Raw genomic sequence first — 22,496 nt, forward strand, 5'->3', positions numbered from 1 at the left:
GTCAGGGAAATATATTCAGTATCTTGTAGAAACCTATAATGAAAAAGAATATGAATATGAATATATGTATGTATATGTATGAGTGAAACATTGTGTTGTACACCAGAAATTGACACATTGTAGACTGCCTATACATCAATCAAAAAAGAAAATTAAGAAAACAAACGAAAAAACCCTGAAAAAATTCTGAGTGATATTTCAATTTGTATTCTTTTCGCTTATCTGTGTTTTCTCATCTCTCTCCAGCAATAAATATTATGCAGTAATAATTTAAAAAAAAAACCCGCGCTGAATGATAACATCTGCCTGTTTCCAGCACAGCGTGGCCCGCAGAGCAGCCTCGCCCTGCGTGCCTGTCTCTCCCTCCCTGCCGCTGACAGGGGCAGGAGTAACACTAAGAACTGGGGCTACTTTCTGTGCATGCCCTTGGCTTTGTTCTGGGCTACTGAGCTGGGAGCTTTGTGTGAGCCTCAAGGCTCTATTGTATGAATCCAGGGGCAGAAAGAAATGAGGGCTCTTGACCGTATGCACCTGGCGGCTGCCTGCTAAGTGCACTGTTTAATTTAGAAGCAGCTAAATTGACCAGCTAAAGTTCACTGTTCCCAAAAAGGCCGGGGGTGGGGGAAGAAGGGGTGGAATTAATTAAGCCCAGAGGAAGGGCCCTGGAAGGGCGGGGCTGAGGTGGAAGAAAGGAGAACCCTATAAATAAAGGGCACACAGGCCGCCCAGGAGTGCACCTTCCACCTCCTCCGTGTGGTCTGCGAGCCGGAGCCGAGCCCGAGGGAGACGATGGAGCCCGAGGAGTACAGGGAGCGAGGTGAGCATGGCACCCCGGCCTCTTCCCTGCTGCCATTCTTGAAGGACCTGCCGCTTAGATTTTGGGGTGTCGTTTGACTGGAGCAGAAGAACTGCCTTCTGAGAGCTGGCTACTGCAAAATACTTCCTGAGGGCAATGGGGCATCTGCGTTTAAAACTACTCTCAACCTCTCCTTCGTCCTCCCTCTCATACATCAGCTCTCAAGTCCATTCATACTGCATTGTCACGCTTTTCCTTTCTGCTTTCCCCCAGAAGAGGGGATTTGGATCTGATCCACTAAATGGGGGAAAAAGGGGGGATTACTCATATTCTGAAATAGAAAATCATTTCCCTAAGTGTTCTGCAGTCACTGCAAAATCTTATCTTTCTTCTGATTTGTTTCTTTATGTGGGAATCTCTCTGGAGTGTTCTTTCATTTAGTTATTCAGTCCACACGTAATTACTGAGCACTTCCTATGTCTCAAGCCTTGTGTGATGAGCGAAACCAAATGGTTATCCTGTTTCCCAGCATGGCTCTCTTAATAGGGAAAGTAGATCGTTGTTCATAGTTACTCTTTCTATAAGGTTTTATATCCTCACCCCCACTAGTAAGTTATTTTGGTTAAAATTTCTTTGCCATAAGGCATTGCCCCATGTTAAAGTCCAACTTTTCCTCTCTTTCCTCCACCCGGGCATAACTCACTGAGACGCTATCAGACTTTACACTTCAGTGGGCATTAGCTTCTTCCATTGCTTTCCAAAGGCACTTTTAGCTGAGAGCAGACTCCTGGGGATATTCATCCTGTGACTAGAACACCAACGAATTTCTTATGGTTCCTGGACAAGTAGAGGGCGAGGCCCAGGGCTCTGGGAGCTGTGGAGGGGTGCTGCTGCAGTCACAAGGGGTGGCGGGCTATGGGAGGGTTGGAAGAAGCACAAAGGAGAGAGGAGGGTGCTGAAAAGTTTCCCCAGTTTCGTCTGGGGTTTGTCTTGCTCATGAAAATTTTACATGAGATGATGCAGAGGGAAGGAATCGGGTTTTCTTTACTGGTCTCTGTCTCTCCCTCTCTTTCTGTTTCTCTCTCTCTTATAATGCAGGGGGGAAAGGAGCCTGGGGAGGACTAAGGAGGAATGATGGATATTGAGAGAGACAGAAAGGGAGAGGTGATCACATAGACACAGAGAAGGAGAGAAGCAATGAGAGAGAGAGAGAGGAGGAGACAGAGGCTTTGAAGACAGAGACCCTCTCCTGAGAAATGAAAGGGAAGACAGAATAAATAATTTGTGGTGGTTCCAAGTATTTGATTTGGCTGTTTTTCTTCCCTATTCATGGATTTATTTGTTTGATAAAATTTTTTGAGCATCTACAAACTGTTCTAGGCATTGTGTTGGTGGAGGCAGAGGGAGGGAGATAAATGGATTAAGACATGGTCCTGCATGTCCCCCAGATTTCACGTTGGTGCAGGCTTCTTATTCTGGGCCTATGGTTGTGCTTTAGGGAGTCCATGAACCTCAGAAATTCTACAGAAAACTGGGTATATGTATAAGCCTATAGTTTTAATCAGCTTCTCAAGGAAGTTCATGGGTTAAAAAAGGTGGGGAATTACTGGTTCAATGGGAATGGTGAGCAAATAGATATTTTACCTTTTATCAGAACCTGGCTTGGGAACTTGCCATCTGTGCCAACAAAGAATGTAAGGGGGGTGTGTGTGTGCGTGTGTGCATGTGTGCAACGATTTTTGCATGGAAAGAACCACAGCATTTCTACTGGACTCATAAGGTAGTAAGTGAATAGCTGCTCTGTTTTTGAGAAGAAAAGAAAGGTAGGAGAGCTGATCAAGATTGACATGGATAAGGGAAGCAGAGGAAAAAGAAATACTTTACTTCCACGCAGTGTTTAATGCCTTGAAGATTTTCCCACTTGTTCATTTATTCAGTCACGCACTCCCTCCATCATTCATTCACTCCCTTACATATTTTTTAATTTTCAGCCCATGACTCCATTTCCTCCTTCACCAAGTCTCCTGGCCCCGACTGGAGGGTGATGGGGATGAATTGGCCAGGCCTGTCCTGGGAACCTGAGGCTGGTTCCTCTGCCTCTCTTGTAGGAAAAGAGATGGTGGATTACATCTGTCAGTACCTGCGCACCGTGCGGGAGCGGCGGGTGACTCCTGATGTGAGACCTGGCTACCTGCGAGCCCAGCTGCCTGACAGTGCTCCCGAGGAACCTGACAGCTGGGACAGCATCTTTGGGGATATTGAGCGAATCATCATGCCTGGGGTGAGATGCAGTCACCACACTGGCGATTGTGAATCTGGGTGCAGGTGGGCAGGCACTACTAGTCCTGGAATGACCTGCCGCGGGTACACCTGGGGTGATCCTTCAGCCACTGGGTCGCCCACTTCCAAGCCTGTCTTCTGGGCATGTGGAGGGCCAGGACTCAGTCTGGACTTGGGTTTCCAACCTGTAGAGCTGAGTGGGGAGCTGGAGGGGATGAGGACTGCATTCCAGGGCCTGTTCGACAAAAGTGTGGAGATCCGATGGGTGGGGTGAATAGTGAAATTTGGCTCTGAGGGGAAAGGACAACTGTGGGAAGCAAGATGGAGAGAGGAGGTGGGAGGTGGTCCCTGAAGCCCCAGCTGGCCGAGCCAGGGACTCTCCTACAGAATCCTGAGACTTGCCAAAGGGAAGGAGGGAAGAAAACACACTCCTCTGAGGGCACCACGATTTCCAGGTTGAGTGGGCAGAGAAGCCAAGTGAGTCCCAGTCAGCTCCTTCCTTTCTCCTCCATGAGGGGGGAGCCACGTCCTTCCTAACCAGGGGAGGTTGCATGACTGACCTGCTTTTCAGGAGTAGGAAGGAGCTGTCCCTGAATCATCTACACTTTTGGTGACAAAGGGCACAGCCTAGTGACAGCACTAGTGGGGCCAAGGAACAGGCAGGAGCTGGCTGATGCCTGAAGCTTGAGCTGGAGCCAGCTGCCATGAGCTGAGATGATGTCCCTGACCACCTGGGAGAGGAGCTGGGCCAGGGTGCTCAGGGAGCCAAACGTGCACCATCCTTTTCCCACAGAGAGCCTGCCTTTTACTGAGCTCCATGCCACGTGCTGGCTACTTTACTAGCAACACTATAGGCTAACTTGTTTTATCCCAGAGTGACCCTAAAATCCCCATCTTACAGATGAGGAAACTGCAGCTCAGAGAAGTTTTTGTCTTCCCAGAGTCATACAGGTCCCAGCTTGGGGCATTGGTGTCCTGCAGCTCTCCCCCAGGATGACTTTGATATTTGCTCCCACCATCCCCAAAGATCTTGGAACGGAGATGTGACAGAAATATGCCTGGAGGCAGGAGTGGAACATTATTCAAATTTAGAAAGTAATGGCAAGTTTGTCCAAAGCCAAATACTCATCTCTGTCTGACCATTCAGCCTATTTTGCAAGCATCTTTTGAAAATTTCTCAATCAGTAAAGCTCTACCAAGGAAGCTCGCTGCCCAATCAGATTATCTCATGGATTTCATTCTGTAAAATGTTATCTGCGGAGGGCCCAACCGTAATTTGGTAGTGAGACTGAAAGCAACTGTCAAAAGAGGTGGAAATGAGCTGATTCATTTGAGGGAAAGAAATTCCAGCAGTTGCTGGGGGCGCGGTTAAAGAGGCTCATTTCTGGACCCGGAGGTCTGTCTGTTTTGATAAGCATTTCTCTGACTTATCTTATCTTGTTTATCTTACAAGAACAGACAAATTGCCTCTTGATAGGGCCCAGAGGTGGAAGCCTTTCTCTGGGGTTTCCAAAATACTGTCACTAAGCACATCGATAATGAAAACTCAATCTTCCAGCTCATCTCTCAGGCTGCACCAGCCTCACAGAGCTGGCCTGAAAGCAGTTGGCCCCTTACTTTCTCATCTGGGTTAGCACATCATTGAAAACTGGATTAATTTTTCCCTCCATGCCACCTCCCAGACTCGAAGAGAAGAAAAACTGTCCTTTTACTTTAATTCCAACCCTAGTTAGAGAAACCCTGCCTCCTCCTCTTGCAGAGCAGGGGGAGAAGACAGGGTGACATCCTGCTTAGATGCTGGGCTCTGGAGTCGGGCAGCCCTGGGTTCCTGTCCTGACGCTGACATCTGTCCCTACAAGGTGTGTGTGATCATGGGGGTGCTGCCTCTCTCCGCCAGCCCCAATTCTTATCTGTAAAACAGGGAATAATGGTAGAACCTACCTAACAGAGGGGCTGTGAGAACTAAATAAGAAAAAGCGTGGAAAGCGGAAGATAACTTATTACCTATGATCCTTCTGCCTGGTGAAAATTGGAAGAAGAGGTCTGATTATTGAAGGGTCAGTCAGGATATGCGAGGTGTCTATCACCATGCGATTAGCTTACTGTTAACACTAGTGCTTTACATTTTACGAATTTCCTCCCAGGCTGATCCATACAATAATCCCAGGAGACAGGATTTATTTTATGTTGAGAAACTGAGGTAGACTGAGGGAGGACTCTGGTGTTGGGGGTCTGACTTGGATATAAAATTTGGGATGTCCTTTAAGAAAAAAAAAATCAACAATGGATCTTGAAAGACACCTGTGCAAACATGGGACCTTGGAGCTTCAGTACATTAGCTTCACAATAAATCTACATGGTCACACAGCTGGTTACAGGCAGGACCTGTGTCCTTGGGCTTAATCTTAAGCTCCTTCTACCATACGCCTTGTCCAGGACACGTCCTTGCTCTTGAAGAATTACAGGAATTTGTGCACACTAAGTAAATCGATGATACACTCAGTTCTCAGTAGGGTGAAACATCAAGGATGGGAGTGTTCCGTGGGCTCAGGGAAGAGATCAAGGGGGGCATGGGAACTGGGGGAGGGTTCACAGAGGAAATCAACATTTAGTAGCTTTCTAAGAATTAACAGGTTTTGGAAGGTCATGTCTGTATGAGAAGTGCCCTCCTGTCAGGGGACACAGCTTTGCTCAAAGACATGAACCCAGAAATGATCAGGGCATGTTTGTAGAACAGTGAGATGAAGCCAGATTAGATAATCAGTGAGGCCAATGAGCCTCTGAGGATGCTTCCAGGACCTGTTATAGGGGGCTCTTCCCGTCCAATGGCTTTTCCTTACATGGGGTTAATCTCATTGGAAGCTCAAGGGTTAGCCTGGAGGCAGCGTCCCATGCCCTTGGGCTGGCACTTCTGCCCTCTCATCTCCTCTCTCCATCCCCACTGGGAAGCTAAGGACAGCTTTGAACCCATTCCCACTGATCCTCTGCAGGAGCTGCGTGCCCAGAGAACTCAAGATGCTTTTTGCAAGACTGGGTGAGACAAGCAGCCTGTTCTTCCTGAGCTCCCTAGCCTCCCCTTCCTTTCATGCTGGGTAGGAGCAGCCTGGGGGATAGGCACTGGAGGCGAATGCAAACACTACCTAGAATCCACAGCTCTAATTCCCACCGCGATTTCCACTTTGCATATTCCCTTCTGGTCTTTGCACATGTGCAAACCCTCCGCTGGTGAACTAGCTCAGAATGTGAGAAATGGGGGTGGCAAGAACACCATGAGTATGTTCTATGGGTTCTATGTGATTTGTGTCACTTGTTCAGTTATCTTAATAGTGTCAGGCTGTCTCTAGAGCGGGTGCTTCCCCTTGCCAGGGAGGGTCTCTGGAGGAGGAAAGCCTCCGGGACCTGCCTTCTGGTGCCACCGTGTCCATGCTCTGCCTCCAGGTGGTACATTGGCAAAGCCCCCATATGCACGCCTACTACCCAGCTCTCACCTCATGGCCGTCACTGCTGGGAGACATGCTGGCCGATGCCATCAACTGCTTGGGATTCACCTGGGTGAGTAGCAATAGCTGTAGCTGTAACCAGGGGTAAAGGGGACATCGCAGGAAGTGATCTCCTGGGGCTGATATATTTTGTCCTGGTCTCTGAACAGGGTTTCAAGTTAAATGTTAACAATGGCTATGTTGTTTGAGCTTAAGCTTTTTGTTTGTTTTTGGTTTTGCTTTTGTTTTGGGCGAGTTATTATTTTATTGATAGGTTTATTACTTTTTCAATAGAAGTGCTGGGGATTGAAACCAGGATCTTGTGCATGCTAAGCACACACTTTACCACTAAGCTATATCCTCTCCCTCGAGCTAAGCTTTATATAAATTGTCTCATCCTTTACCCCTATGGAATTATGAGTATTGGCCCCATTTTGTAGGGGCCAATTAAGAAGTTAAGGCTTAAGGAACTTCATGTCCCCAAGACCACACAGCTCACAGAGACAGAGATGAGATTGGGGCTGAGATCTGGTTATTACCACAGTTTGTGACCCTCACTAAGCACATTGTTTCCTGTGGGTACAACTTCCACTGTGCTCTTGTCTTCAAGGGGTTAGGGATGGACCCTAGTACTTCCATTAATAACCCACTAAGCACTTCCAATCAGTTTTAAATTATTCCAGAAGCCTCCTAGAAGGACTTTATATTTTAAGCCTGAACTGTTTATGTGTGTGAGTGGGGTGGGAGCTGGGAAAGTTGCTGTCTTTTCCAGGAGGGAGTGCTGTCTTTCTTAGTCCTAAAACATCCCCCTGGCCTTCAGCATGCTTCTCAGCTGGATATTTTAGGGACTTGGGGAGCCAAATGGAAGCAATCATTTCTAGGGCTGTTCTTCCACAGAGCCTTTGAGTCACAGGAGAATCCACCTCCTTGAAGGTGGCCTGAATCAAATCCCCACATTCTTTCCCCTTTTTGGTTTGGCAGAGGATGGGGAAGGGATGGGACACAGTGCCTGACAGTGGCGCCTTCTCCAGGGACAAATTAGGTTAGGCCTGGGGAGAGTCAAGGCGGAGACAGATTTAGTTTCTGGGGATGGTGGGGGCACCTCGGTGCCTGGGGGCCATCGGGATGAAGTTGTTCTCCTTCTCTCAGGCTTCCAGCCCTGCGTGCACGGAGCTGGAGATGAACGTCATGGACTGGCTGGCAAAGATGCTGGGACTCCCAGACCACTTCCTGCACCACCACCCCGGCAGCCAGGGGGGAGGCGTCTTGCAGGTGCCTCCAATGGCAAACTCCCCCTAGCTGAGTCGTAAAAGATAAGCCAAACCCTTGCCCAGGCAGTTGTCATGTGTTCCATGGGGTTCCCTGCGTATCACTCACACCCCCATCGCCACTTCCATCCTCACTGGCACGACTGCCACCACCGTCACCCGACACCACCAACCCCACCACAGCCCCCGCTCCCACTGCTGCCGCCACTACCATCGCGACTCCTGTTGGGTTTACAGCACTGCCACCACTGTCTCCACTCTTCTTTCAGTTTTTCTTTGAAAAAGATCAATCAACACATTATCACATGTCTGCTATTCCTTGAATCAGGTTTCTTAGTTTGTGATCTAACTCCCCTCCCTTGTCTGATTTTACACCGTATGGTAAGTGGAAAAGAGAAAGCAAGTAAAGACTTCTTTCCCTCCCTCCCAGGCCCGGGAGATGCTTGGCAAGGAGAGAAATTAACAATGTAAATCGAGTTACCTTATCTTATAACCTTGCCTTTTGAATTTCGGTCAAATGATGGTTCTTTAAATAATTTCACTTTTCTGTCCAGAACAGTGCAGCATAGTGGAATCTACTGGGTGCCTTCCATAGACTATGGGTATTTTTGCATCTCTAAATCCTTGACATTCATGAGAGTTTGGTTCTGAGACCTTTGAGAACCCCCAAATTCTTGAATCCTTCTGTAATATGTAATTGTCTTGATTTTCTAATATAGTATTTTCTCATTTATTTTCTTGACTTTATAGAGAAGTAATAATAATAATAATACCCTCAAAGGGATTAAGTAAATTCTTCTATTACATGAAAAGAGCCATGCTGCCCTGAGATGAGAACTGGAAAGTCTGCTGGGCCCATTTGCTAGCTAAGTGACTCTCTCTCTCACGCCAGTCTTGTACCAAGATTAAAATCTGAACCCCACAAGAAAGACAGATAACTGCACGTTGTGAACTTTCTGGGTTGTGAGCAAACAGTTACAGCTTCAGATACTATATCTGGAAGAACATGCTAAATGTCTGCTGGACATGATCTTGCTTCTCATCGAATTATCTCCAAGAACCCTGTCAGTAAAAAATGTTATCCTCGGTTTTGGAGATAAGGGCATTGATGTTCAGAGAGGTTAAAAATTTGCTCCAGGTCACACAGCTGGTAAGTGGAAGAATGAAGATTCAAACCCAGGCCTGTCTCAATCCAAACAGTGCTTTCTCCTGTATTCATCAACCATGTGAACTTGGTTTAGTCCTGTAACGTCTCTGAGCAGCAATATCCCTGTATGTAGACAGGAATCACAGTGTCTCAGGTTTTATGAGGAGCAATGGGGATGACAGAAAGTGTTTTGTAAAGTATGAAATGCTATACAGATGGTATTATAATATTATTATTTCTGCTGGCTTCCTTGTTGTGGCGTAATTTTCAGCCACCGAATATCTTGTGGGACCTGGTCTATACTATTCGCTGTGACACTCTCTGCCCGGCTTTTCAGCAGGGAGTGATCAGCTGTAGGTCATCTGAAGCTTTCAGGAAGCAAAGACACAAAAGACAGAGAAAATGAATGGTGAGAAACCAACAGGATTCCTGTGAGGTTGCTGAGGGAGGCCCAGGATTCCCACAGTCATGGCCAGAGCAAAATCCTATCCATCGCTTTTTTAGATAATTGATACCCCAACTCTTGCAGGCAGCTAAAGGAATGCTCCCCATTTTATAAATGGAAATATTTTGGAGGGGCAATATTAGTTCAAGATCACAAGAGCCACTGGCAACAAAACTGAGGCCAAAGTCATCTCTCACAGAAGCCAGAACCCTCTCTCTCTGGGATATCCCTGTGGAAACAAACTCCATTTCCATACCTAGTACATTGAAAGTTCTTTTTTTTTTTTTTCCTTAAACACAGGGAACAAACATACCTACAAGCAGACTTGTACCTAGCAGGGACTGAACATTCCCTTTTTGGTCTCTGTGGTCTAATCGAGATGTTGGTGAAAATTTGCTTTCATTAATTTCCCTGAAAATTAGAGGAGTGAGAGGTGCCCTGGGATACACAGGAGGTTGTGAACGGAGAACACGGAATAGGTCTGTGAGCTGGGGAGGAAGGACAGCCCCTTAGGCAGGCACTGTGTCCTTCCCTGGCAATAGCTATTAAACACACACACACACACACACACACCCTTAAGAAGCCGGGGGAATTTGCCAAGAGAACACAGGCAGAGGCTGCCACTGGTAATCTTTCTTCCACTGCAGAGCACAGTCAGCGAGTCCACCTTGATCGCCTTGCTGGCGGCGAGGAAGAACAAAATCCTGGAAATGAAAGCATCTGAGCCTGGGGCAGATGAGTCCTCCCTGAACGCCCGGCTCATTGCCTATGCCTCGGACCAGGTGAGCTGCCCGGCACAGGCCACACCTTCAGGGCAGCGCTTGGCTTCTGGGGTCCTAGTCCTTGAGTGATTTCCTTGTAGACATGAACGGGCTGGATCGAGGGCAACTCAGGCCTCGGAGGTGGTCTCCGGGAACCCTGGGGGAAGATGAATGTTTGATGCTGTGTTTGCTTCCCCGGATCTGGCTTCAGTGGGTTCTAAGCAGTGCTCCTTCCCAGGATGACTCTGCTAACTGGTTTCTATGGTCCTGCCAGGCCCACTCCTCAGTGGAAAAGGCTGGTTTGATTTCTTTGGTCAAGATGAAATTTCTGCCCGTGGATGACAACTTCTCACTTCGAGGGGAAGCTCTTCAGAAAGCCATTGAGGAGGACAAGGAGCGGGGGTTGGTGCCTGTCTTTGTAAGTCAGACCAAGTTCTGAGCTTAGGATGATAGAGCTGGGACAGGAGGAGGGATTTTTATCAGAATTCAGGTAAGTAACATGCTGCACATAAGAGCAGAAACATCCTTGAACACAGTGTTTCACAAATTATGAGTCTGTGTGAAATAAATTTTGTGGGTCATAGCCAGTATTAAAAAAAAAAGAAATAGAAAGGAAAATATCAGAGTGCATTTCTGTAGTGAGAATACACATTGTTTGGTAAAATTTTTATGTCAAATACATGTATGTCCTAGGTTGCTGTATTTCTTCCTGTGGGTCATGATAAAATATAGTGCGAAATGCACATTGTGCTAATGGGATGGATAGGATAGATAATACCTGTGATTAAATCTTTTTCAGGCCCAATGTGTCACACGAGCCCACTTTCCCATGTTAACTTTGTTTTCCTCCAGGTCTGTGCAACACTGGGGACCACTGGGGTCTGTGCATTTGACTGCCTATCAGAGCTGGGCCCCATCTGTAAGTGTCTGTCCTGTCTGGCTAGGAAGACAAGTAGTGTTCCCTAGAGCACGAATCCTTAACCAACCCAGTGGAATTATCTCGCCCCTCCTTGGTCAATGCAGGGAGCGTGGGAAGAGCAAGCAGAGGTCACCAGCACCTTCCGGGCAGCTAGGTCACTGCTTTGCCCAGGCGTGGGACCAAGGCTTAGAGCTGCCCTCCTTCACAGCCTGTCCTAGGAGGCAGCAGTGGGAGGGCCTTAGGCCTCTCACATCTCACTTGTATGTTGAGATCTGCTTAAAGCAGGCAGTATCCAAAACACAGGGTGAATGAGGCTTGGGGGAGTATTTTCTGGTCTAGACTAAGAAAATGAAAAGGGTAGAGGTGGGGAAACTGTTGGGGGAGATAAGGGCAGAAAAGAAACCCAAATGTGATTGTTCCAAATCCTCAAGCAAGAAACCTACTAGGAAAGAGAGACACGCCCTCACTGACGTTTGTTTTAGGTGCATGAACATTGCTCTCCAAACCAGCAGTAGGTTGCTTTCTGTTTCAGAAAGCTCTAGGTGGAGCCAAGAGAGTGCCGACCCTCTGGGCCAGTGAGAGGAAAGGCGGGCAGAGGCGCTGTAGGCTTTCCTTGTAGGGGTGGCTGTGCCTCATTTGGCCCCAATCCTTGCACAGACACCCTCCCCTCATCTCCACATGCCTCCTTGTGTCATTTAGCCAAAGCAGTCCTTCCTTTCCCAGCCCTTCTCTTGCCGCCCACCAGCTGGCTGGGCCAGACAAGAGATGCCTTTTAGCTGGCTGGTGGCACCCACTCCCACCCTCAGGGCCACTCCCAGCCAGGCGACGTTTGCCTCCGCAGGTGCCCGTGAGGGGCTGTGGCTCCACATTGATGCTGCCTATGCAGGCACTGCCTTCCTGTGCCCCGAGTTCCGGGGGTTTCTGAAGGGCATCGAGCATGCTGACTCCTTCACCTTTAATCCTTCCAAGTGGATGATGGTGCACTTTGACTGTACTGCATTCTGGTGAGTGTGACAGCCCAGCTCCCAGCCTGTGGGAAAGCCTTGCTTCCTGCAGAGAGGCCTCAGCCATTAATGCCCATTTGGGAACCCACAGGGTCAAGGACAAGTACAAGCTGCAGCAGACCTTCTCTGTGAACCCCGTCTACCTCAGGCATGCCGACTCGGGCGTGGCCACCGACTTCATGGTGAGTGGCCGGAACCGGAACCGGCAGCCTGGCTGCCTCTGAGGTGGAAATGGGCTGCATCTGACCCCGAGGGTCTCCTTCCGTCAGAGAGCTGCACACTGTGAGCCCTTCCCATAATGCTGCCACCGTCTACCTTTGGCTTCAAGCTGTGCCTCAGTGTACAGAATGAAATCCAGAGAACTTTAAAAACCCTAGCAAATGAGACCAACCTTTGAGGCAGTATGCAAGTTTCCTGAATATTTGTGGCATTTAAAAATTCTCCCTACTACCACAGGACCAATTTTCTTCTGCCTTCATCCTGGATTATCTTTTCTGCTTACCCCTCAGCAGCAGGGCAGGGCAGAGAACTTCCATGGGTAGGGAAAGAGACTCCTTGCTTAAATCATTTTCAGCTTTCTGTCCCTGTAGAGGCACTGTGGGAGGCTCCTCGGTGAGTGCATTAATTTTAGGGTAGACAGGAATGTAAACTTGGTTTGGGATTGCATAGCAGCAGTGGGCTTTTGGGAAACTTAGTGGACCTCACTCAGCCTTGATCTTACCTGAAAAATCAGTATGTGGCACTGATTTCATAGGGTATTGGGAGGCTGAAGTGGGAAGATACATGTGGATCACTTAGCACAATACCGGGAATGCGGCCCATGCTCAATAAATGTAGGCTTGATGTTCCTAAAAGCTCTTTTTTTTTAAGATGCAGAGATTGGTTATACAGAAAAGTGGCCAAGCATGTAGGTGCTAAAGCCAGGATGGCCTGTATTTGAATTCCAGTTCCTCCATTTCTTAGCTTGTGTAGCTTTGGGCAAATGACTTAAAGTCTGTATCTAGATTTTCTTGTCTGTAAAATGAGGGTGATAATTACAGTGCTGCCTTCTTAGGCTTGCTGTGAGGATTAAATGAATTAACACAGTGAAACACAAAGAGCAATGCCTGACATCTGTGAGTAATTCTTTGTGAAGAGATGGTTCTCTCTTATCTCCTGGGACTCAAGTGTCCTGCCCTTTTCGTCCTAAAATAATCACCCCATCATTCCTTGATTATATTGGTTATTCCCTCGGACCAGCTCACACTTTCTTTAGGTTTTTGAAGCTTTTTGATTGGAATTACAGGCAGTAAACTTGCATTGGTGGGGGGAGGACCCTCCAGAGGTTGATAGAAATAGAAAAAAAAGAAGATTCTTTTACTTCCACTGCCCTGTCTGGTGGGTTTTCAGCAATTTTTTAATTAAAAAAAAATTCCACAGCATCCCCAGGGGAAGATATCTTTAGGGGTAATTCTAGGTTTCTCTCCTGAAATGATGCCCATTCTCCTATAAGTGAATTTGGATCCTCTTAACTTAAGAGCATTATCTTGCCTTGGCCGTTTTGGATTTTGTATTACTTTTGTTGTTGTTGTTCACAACAACATCCTAGGGTCTTCCTGTGGTTTGTTCCCATCAGTCTGAAGATTTTATGGTATGCTCTCTCTACCAGATCACTTAAAAAAACATCAAATTAAACTTTTCTTCACACTGGCCCAGGGGAACCTTACTGTGTATATTTCTACCTCCAGAAGGTGCTGCTTTATGTTTTCTGTCCCCCACCTCTCATCTGTGGATTTAATTTTCGAATCTCGAAGAAACTCCTAGAAAACCAAAGCTGCCATCTGTTGTGACCCTGGGGGTCTTCACTGCTGCTCCAGCTCATGCCCTAAACTTTTTCACCTGGGTGGCTGCAGCTTTAAATAGAACCCCAGGCATGTCTGACATGAGCCAGAAATGGAGCGGCTTCCCCGGGAAAGAAGACTTACTGACTTCATCCCTGGGGTCCTGGGGCCACCTGGAATCAGGGCTAGATTCTTCTGACATCAGGAAGTGCCATCTCCTCCCCTCAGTGAGTGGATGGGGCATTGTCTTGTCCTTGGCAAGAGAGACCTGAAAAACCTTGAAAGGACAGAGAGGGCTTGGGAAAGCCTTTATTCTTCAACTCTGTTTGGATATCCCTTATATTGTCCAACTCTGCTTAAAACTTTGCTCTGTGCATCTGTACTCCTCCTGAGTTCTCTGAACATCTTGGCCATCATTACTTTAAACTCTTTCTCAGATAAATTGCCTATCTTGTCATCACTTATTTCTTCTTCTGGGATTTTATCTTGTGCCTTAGCCTGGGAGATATTCCTCTGCCACCTCATATTGTCTACCTTTCTATTTGTATTTTTAGGTAGGTTAGTTACATTTCTTGACCTTGGAGAGGTGGCCCTCTGTGGAAGACGTCCTGTGCGTCCCAGCAGTACCCTCCTCTTTTGTCACCCAAGGGCCAGGGTCCAGCCTGTCCCAGTACTAGAGTCTTGCCTGGGTTTGTGGATTCCTTCCACAGGCTTTGGGATTGTTTTCTTATTTCTGGTATCTGCCCCCTGTTGAATGAGGCTGGACTAGAGGCTAATGCAGGTTTCCTGGCAGGAGGAGCCAGTGCCTGCCCACTGCTGGGTGGAGATGTGTCCTGGACCTCTGGTGGATAGGGTGTCTAGAGGTAGGGTGTTTGTGGCTGTGGAAGTCTGCTGATGGGTGGGGCTGTGTTCCCACCCTATATGTTGTTTGGCCTGAGGCTTCCCTACAGGCTGTTGGGTGGGGCTAGGTCTTGATGCTAATGATCCAATCAAGATGTCAGCCTCCAGGAAAGCTCATGTAGATGAACATTCCCAGAATGTCCACCACCAGCTCTTATGTCCCCTGGGTAAGCAGCAGCCATCCCCTACCTCCCAAGAGACTCCAAAACCAGCAGGCAGGTCTGGCCCAGATTCCTATGAAATCACTGCCTCTGCCCTTCGACCTGGTGCACGTGAGATTCTGTGCACACTTGTCAAGAGAATGAAGTCTCTGTTTCCCCTAGTCCCGTGGGGCTCCTGGAGTTAAGTCCTACTGGCCTTCAAAACCAGAAGTCCTGGGGTCTCCTCCTCCTCCCAATGCCAGAACCGTGGGCTGGGGGGCCTGATGTGGGGCTCAGACCTCTCCTGTGGGAGGGCCTCTGTGACTTAATTATTCTTCAGCTTGTGGGTTGCCCACGCAGGGTGTATGGGGCCCGATTATATCACAAGCACACCCTTCCTACCGTCCTGCTGTGGATTCCTCTTTATGCTTCCGGTTGAAGAAGATCTTTTCTGCTAGGTTCCAGTCTTTTTTTTCCCTCAATGGTTGTCTAGCAGTCAGTTGTGGTTTTGTTGTAGTTGTGAGGAGAGGCGAGCTCATGGTCCTACTACTCTGCCATCTTGACCAGAAAAATTGGGAAAGCATTGAGTTAAAGAAGAGTCATTTCCAAATTTCCTTTCCCAACAGAAAATATTGGCTAGAACGTGCTGGGTCAGCATGGATTGGGTTTGGAATAGTGACAGTAGGAACCACTGGAGATGTGGATAGAGTGTAAAGAAATCAAAATTAAAAAATCTCTGCCTCTCATGTTAATTTGCTGGTGAATTATAGGAGTCAATTGGCCATAACCATCTGGAAAGCAGTATTTTTAGAGAAGGCTGCTATTATCCATTCATTAGTCTCCTTCTAGAATGTTCAGTGAGCAAGGGGTAGAGTTGACGCTTTCCCTTACAGGGATTTTGTCCTGTGTCCAGGTTTTGATGCCCTCTGCTGGTGACGAAAGTCCCCAAGCTGGTCCTCAGCACTAGAGTGTTTGGCTTGGAAATCCAAGGCTTATTACTTGATATAGGAGAAACATTGTCCATCAACCAAAGGGTAGTATCCAAACTGTGCCTGAGTCAGGAAATTGGGGTGAAAGATGAAGGTGAGCACAGTTTTGAGGATTTGGCAGTCCTGTAGAGGAGTAGGTAAATATTTGATGGGACAAATATTTATTTCTAGTCAAAAGAAATTGTGGTGAAGCTTTCTGAAATTTGGGGTAGAGGTCATTAGAAACCACCTTAGACATCCGAATAATTGCAGATGTTTCCCAAACCCTGCTCTGTTTTCAGATCTGAGAGATTTGTTTGGAATTGGTTTGACATTTTTCAGATCTTTGGTGTCCACAACTTTGAATTTTAAGCTCTGTTGAACTTGGTCACCAGGAACAAAGGGTCAATCTTTGTCTAACAGAGGCCGAGAACTTTAAACTCTGTTAAATTTGGTCACCAGGAACAAAGGGTCAATCCAGGCTAAAAGAGGCCAAGAGTGGATGCTGATTTGCAATCTGAGGGCTGGAATGCTGCCTCCTGAGGGCACTGGAGTGTTACAGGAAAAATCAGGGCGGGACAGTGAGATTAAATAATGATCATCTGGATTCTAGGCAGAAATACCACTGTGATATGTCGCTCAGGTTTTTATCATCTAAAGAGCCAGAACTTACTGATAACTTCCTGTGAAGCTCTTTGCCCTGGTTCCCTGGAACCACTTCCCCAGAGGTGCTGTTCGTTCTTGGTCTCACCAGGAGCCAGTGAGGCAGCCACGCCCAAGGGCACGGCCGGTGAGAGGCAGAGCTGGAGGAGAAACCCGGGTTTGCGGGGCTCCAGTGTCCGAGCTCTTGATCACTGACTTCACATGTTCGGAGGGAAGAGAAATAGAACTTTATTTTCTGCTATTCAAGGAACTTAGGTCCTTTTAGAGAACAAAAATATATTGCCCCTATCGTGAATTTCAGCTTGGGATGAAATGTTTAAAGTGGCATTAAAAGCAAAGTATCTTCTCCTTGGTTCAGGGTCATGGGCTTGTTTTCCACCTGTCTTGCTCTTGGACCAGGGCCTATTGGCCACCTTCGCTAGGATTTGGGCACATGACGAGGCAGCCTTTGGGTAACTTGTCTCAGCTTCTCCTTAGCAACAGCTTCGGGAGTTATGGTGACACCGTGCATCCCTGGGTGCCTGGGCAGGCAATGAGGGATAAAGCCCAGGGGCGTATTGGGGAGCCAGGGTCCCTGTCTCTAACCACAAACACCGTGTTCCTTTGTTCTAGCACTGGCAGATCCCCCTGAGCCGACGGTTTCGCTCTATTAAACTTTGGTTCGTGATTCGGTCCTTCGGAGTGAAGAATCTTCAAGCACACGTCAGACATGTACGTAGTGTGCATACTGTGGGCCGAACCCATGCTTGCTCTGTGGCCTGGTGGGGAGGAAATCTGCTTTCTGCTTTGCAGACCTGCCCTGGGGACCTGTGGTGCATGGCTCAGGTGTCTGGGCCTGTTTGGGAGCTCCTGGGACTTGATTATTCAGGGAGGCTGCTGCTTTGTTAGCTAGAGGATCAGTGAGCAAAACAGTGACACCCAGGGCTTTTTGGTATCTTTCTCCCCTGCCTGAATGTCTTGCCTTCTGCTGTCATTGAGCCCCAGGGAGGGGTGGCCTGAGAGCCTGATTTGCAGGGAAAGAAATAGAGAGTAAACCAAAGGGCACCGTGTGGCCAGGGTAGGAGCCTATCTTTTTTCAGAATTACTCTGGTTGTCACGGCTGTCTGAAAATTTTAGTCACTATTATGGTTATGCCAGAAACATGGCTCTCCTGATTTGGACATGGAGACTTACTGAGTCTGGAACAAACATCCCTGCAATGTGTCAACAGGTATTTACCAAAGGTATATTTGGTACAATATATTTCAGCTCAGTTCAACAACCGAATGATTGTGCTAGGAAAGAGATCCAGAGGGAAATGGGACAGGCATGGTCTTCCATCATGTTCATTATGGAAGTTGTGGATCTTAAGTAAGAACTTTGGCTAGCAGTGTTTTCCTCTCATTTCTACGAGCAACTATGAGTAAGACAGAGTTATTGATGAAAGCAGCAGGGTTAATCCAAAGACATCATGCTTTGTTCCTTTGTGTGTCTCTCCCTAGGGAATTCCTTCCTCATTAAGCAAACACAGAGCCAAATGAAACGGTTGAATCAGTAATTAGGAGTTGGTGATTTTACATTTGTAATCAATCAACATCAAGGTGTTGATTAACTGGACATTTATCAGTGAGCAGCTGTCACGCAGCATCTGGAGGCACATTGGGCACTTTGTGCTCTCTCGAGATCCTCAGACTCAAAACTGGAAGGTGGTAGCAGGGGGATGAGGGTGGAGGTTACAAGTTATCAGGAAAACTCCTCTGCTTACGGCCTAGGAATGGATCTTCAACATGCAGGTGCTGGCTAACACCCGTCACGTTGCCTCTGCCAGGCAACTCAAAGCCCTGAATTCCCATCAGCTCCCCACTGCCTACACAGACTCCCGGGCCTGGCTTTCAAGGACCAGATTATCAGCCTCTAAGCTCAAGCTTCTCACCGATGCATTACAATTCCATCCTCAGGGTGCCTCTGCACCTTCACCTGTGTGTTGCCCTCCGGCATAGCTCATGGGTTGGGTTCCACTTTTCCCAGGAGCTTCCCTGACTTTTCCATCTGCCCTGTCTTTGCCTGCTTGGCATTCCTAGGATCACCTACAAAACCGAGCTCTAAAAGGCCACCAGTGTCCCACAAAAGTAAGGGGTGGAACTAAAATGAAGTTGTTTGATGTGAGTTAAATTTACCTCTTCAACTTGACTGCGATCATAAGTATTATTACTTGCATAGTGTCTTAAAGAAATAACTTACAGTGTTTCATTAGGTTCTTACAGCAATGCTTGGGGTAGTCACCCTGATGAACCCCATTTTATAGCTGAGGCTCAGGGACAGTGATTGCTTGGCTTTAGGCTAAAGACCTCCTTTCTTCACAGTTCTGGGCTACTCTCAACTACGTGAGCTCTTGAAAGTTGTATAAAACCGAGTTGTGTATCTCTGTTACAGGGTAGTGCTTTTGAGTGCTTTTGAGGGATTTGTGTTTGAGTTTTTAGTTCTACCCTTTCCTATTTGGTGACCTTGGACAAGTTACTTAAACTTTTTGTGTCTGCCTTCCTAATTTACAAAATGAGAGAATGATAATACGTCTCTCAAAGGTTTATGGTCATGATTAAATGAGATAATACACATAAAGCCCTTACTTAGTACAGGACCTAATACTCCACTAAGTACTCAGTAAATATTTCCTTTTCCCCCTTCCTCCCCCACTCCTCCTCTCCTCCCCTTTTTTCCTTTTCCTCTTCCTTTCTCCTCCTCCTCCTTCATTTTTTCCTTCTTCTAATGATAACAAATCATTGTCATCATCATCATCATCTCCTACCACCTACAATAGGGACAGGTAAACTATTTCAGTAAAAGGCAGACAGTAAATATTTTTGGCCTTGCGGGCCATATGGTCTCTCTTGTGACTACTCAACTCTGTCTTTGTAGCACAAAAGCCACTGTAGACAATGTACAAATAGGTGTGGCTGCGTTCCAAAGAACTTTATTTACAAAAACAGGTGTGGAGGGGGCTGTATTTGGCCTGGGGCTGCAGTTTGCCCAGCCCTGACCCGGATGGGTATAGGACCCTGGTTGTAACGCTGTACACCTCTCATCTCCCATGGAGAGAGGGGGCTCCTCCCGGGCCAGAGTCTTTTCTGGTGGCAGGGATGCTGCCTGCCCCCTTTCCTCTCTCTCCCCTGCCCCTCTTCTGTTTTGTTGCAAATAGTATGTGTTGTAGCAGGGAGCAGAGCATGGTTGGGGGGAGTGTGCTTGGCAACCAGAGATCTGCATTTGCCACTGGTACCTTGGGGACTTCACTTGACCTTGGCTCTTCCTAGAAGATGAAGAGATTGAACAAAGATGACTTCTCGGTCTCTTTCCTTGCTCAAAAGTATCAGTTTCACGGTCCTTAGCTAGCCTGATTCTAGATCTGTACCTGAGATGTCTTAATGGTGCTCAGATAGTTTTAAGAAGAATTTCCTTAGAAAGATCTGCAGATTGGCAGGGCAGGGGATGGAAATGGGCCTGGAGGGAAGGAGATACAGGGGAGAATCATGACAAAATTAGAAAATAAATTGTAGAAATAGAAAATAGCTAGAAAAAATGTTTAGCAGGGTGCTTTCCCTGAGAGTGAGCCTTAGGACTTGAAAATGAAAAGTTCTTAGGGCAGGGATTGGAGACCATTTTAAACAGACCATGCATTGGAGAGAGAAAGGGCTTCTGGATCAGGTTTGTAGCACTCCTTCTGCTAAATCCTTTGACTTCTCTTGAAACAGAGTAGCCGGTATGAGAATCAGGTGATAGCAACTACTTAGCAAATATTTTATCGAGATCCTTCTGGGTGCCTGGAGAAATTTTTTAAAATGAAAGAAAAGGCAAGCCCTATCCTTATTTAGTTAATAATACTAAGTAGAAAGAAATAGGAAATTTAAAAAATGACATCAACTTCAGTGAAAGATTGATATGATATAAAACTTAAAAAATTTTTATTATGGTAAAATGTATGTAACATTTACAACTTTAACCATTTTAACTGTTGTATTCAGTGGGGCATTAGGTACATTTACATCTTCTGTTTCCAGAACTTTCCCCATCATCCCCAGCAGAAACCCGTTAAACTGGTTTGAAGCCTTCTCCACGGTGTACCTGGGGATGAGATGTAAAAATATGTCCTTTGTGAAATGTCAGAAAAAAGAGGATGAAGGGTATTGAGGGGAAAGGGTTTGAGGGGCAAGGGAGAGATGGAGACTCAGGATGGGGGCAGGGCTGTCAGTAGCCCTCTGGGTGCCTTTGTGGGCCTGTAGAAACAAACATCTCTTCCTCTGAGCATTTGCTGCCCTTACGAGGCACCTGCACTGGAAATGCAGAACACGGGCTGGGTTTGGGCCCTTGCCAGCCCCCTAGGCCCATCTGGGAGCCAACATTTGTGAAGCAAGCTATGAGGGATACGTTGCCTTGACTGCAAAGCACAGGCCTTCTGATTCTGGGGGTGAGTTGAAAGAGGGCCCTGAGACATGAGTTCTCAAGGTGGATCTAATGTGACAAGAAACAGGGAGACACTGGAGGTTTCATAGCTTGGAATGTAAGTAAAATAAAATGGAGAAGAAAATCAGACAGGAACCACTTAGGTCTCTGGTTCAAAGGTGTCACTAGTTTAAACTCATTTGGCCGTGTGAACGTTTATGCATGGTCGTCCCCTGTCAGATAATAATCTCAGTTCTCTCTGTGTTCCCAATTCTAGGGTACTGAAATGGCAAAATACTTTGAGTCTCTGGTCAGAAATGACCCTTTCTTTGAAATTCCTGCCAAGAGGCACCTTGGTCTGGTGGTTTTCCGTCTAAAGGTAATGCCATCTTCCATGTCCCATGAAAGATGCTATTTGGTGATTTTCAGCCTCTTGGAAAGGGAAATGCTGGGCTTCCGGGGATGCTTACAGGAAATGTGATACAGATTTTACCTCTCTTCATCCTTCACAGGGTCCTAATTGTCTCACAGAAAGTGTGTTAAAGGAACTAGCAAAAGCTGGCCGTCTCTTCCTCATCCCGGCCACTATCCAGGACAAGCTGATCATCCGTTTCACTGTGACGTCCCAGTTCACCACCAGGGATGACATCCTGAGAGACTGGAATCTCATTCACGATGCTGCCACTCTCGTCCTGAGTCAGCATTGCACTTCCCAGCCTAGCCCTCGGGTTGGGAACCTCATCCCCCTGACCAGGGGCCCCAGAGCCTCGGCCAAGGAAATGTCCTTTCAGTCTGTCACTGGCACAGGAGACGACCCAGCCCAGGCCAGGAAGACCATCAGGCAGCCTCAGCATGCGGCAGCCAGTCCTGGGGGAGGGGAAGGCTTTCGCCATCTTGAGACCCTGCTGGACCCACTTGATGACTGCTTTTCCGAAGAGGCCCCTGACGTCACCAAGCACAAGCTGTCCTCCTTTCTGTTCAGTTATTTGTCTGTGCAGAATAAGAAGAAGGCAGTGCGTTCCCTTAGTTGCAACAGCGTGCCGGTGAGCGCTCAGAAGCCACAGCCCGCAGATGGCTCTGTGAAGAATGGGGGCTCCTCCCGGGTCAGGATCTTTTCCAGGTTTCCAGAAGAGATGATGATGCTAAAGAAAAGTGCCTTCAAAAAACTAATCAAGTTCTACAGCGTCCCCAGCTTTCCTGAATGCAGCTCTCAATGTGGGCTCCAGCTGCCCTGCTGCCCTCTGCAGGCAATGGTTTAGACCTGGAGGTTCAGCCAGAGTCCATGAATGTGTTTCAGGGAGTCTCTGAACCCCTCAAAATTGTTCGCTAAATTTATGTGCTTATGTGTGTGTGCATTTTTCTTGGGAGAGAGCCCATAATTTTTCTCAGATTCTGTTAAGGGTCCAGGGTAGTGTATTGACCGGCAGCTTCTGTGATTTAGCTTGTGACATGAAATATAATGTGGAAATAAATTGTGCTTGTCCCTGAAAAAA

At 47.3% G+C, this 22,496-nt stretch overlaps 1 protein-coding gene across 1 annotated transcript; it reads left to right on the forward strand.

Annotated features, from left to right (window-relative positions):
- Positions 1-779: 779 nt before the first annotated feature.
- HDC (histidine decarboxylase) lies at positions 780-22,496 on the forward strand. The gene is made up of 12 exons (XM_006181301.3): positions 780-817; positions 2,905-3,077; positions 6,515-6,628; positions 7,705-7,827; positions 10,063-10,197; positions 10,451-10,594; positions 11,029-11,095; positions 11,937-12,099; positions 12,191-12,281; positions 17,203-17,301; positions 21,281-21,382; positions 21,516-22,496. The coding sequence occupies exons 1-12, from the start codon at positions 790-792 to the stop codon at positions 22,260-22,262; spliced, it is 1,986 nt and encodes a 661-aa protein (XP_006181363.2). The 5' UTR covers positions 780-789; the 3' UTR covers positions 22,263-22,496.

The sequence above is a fragment of the Camelus ferus genome, chromosome 6 (genome assembly GCF_009834535.1).
Source record: "Camelus ferus isolate YT-003-E chromosome 6, BCGSAC_Cfer_1.0, whole genome shotgun sequence".
NCBI classification, from domain to species: domain Eukaryota; kingdom Metazoa; phylum Chordata; class Mammalia; order Artiodactyla; family Camelidae; genus Camelus; species Camelus ferus.

Excerpts from the sequence above, each read along its gene's own strand:
- HDC (XM_006181301.3), top strand. The coding sequence starts at position 790 with ATGGAGCCCGAGGAGTACAGGGAGCGAG. Across the intron at positions 3,078-6,514 it reads AGCGAATCATCATGCCTGGG|GTGGTACATTGGCAAAGCCC; the intron begins GTGAGATGCAGT and ends CTCTGCCTCCAG. Across the intron at positions 7,828-10,062 it reads AGGGGGGAGGCGTCTTGCAG|AGCACAGTCAGCGAGTCCAC; the intron begins GTGCCTCCAATG and ends CTTCCACTGCAG.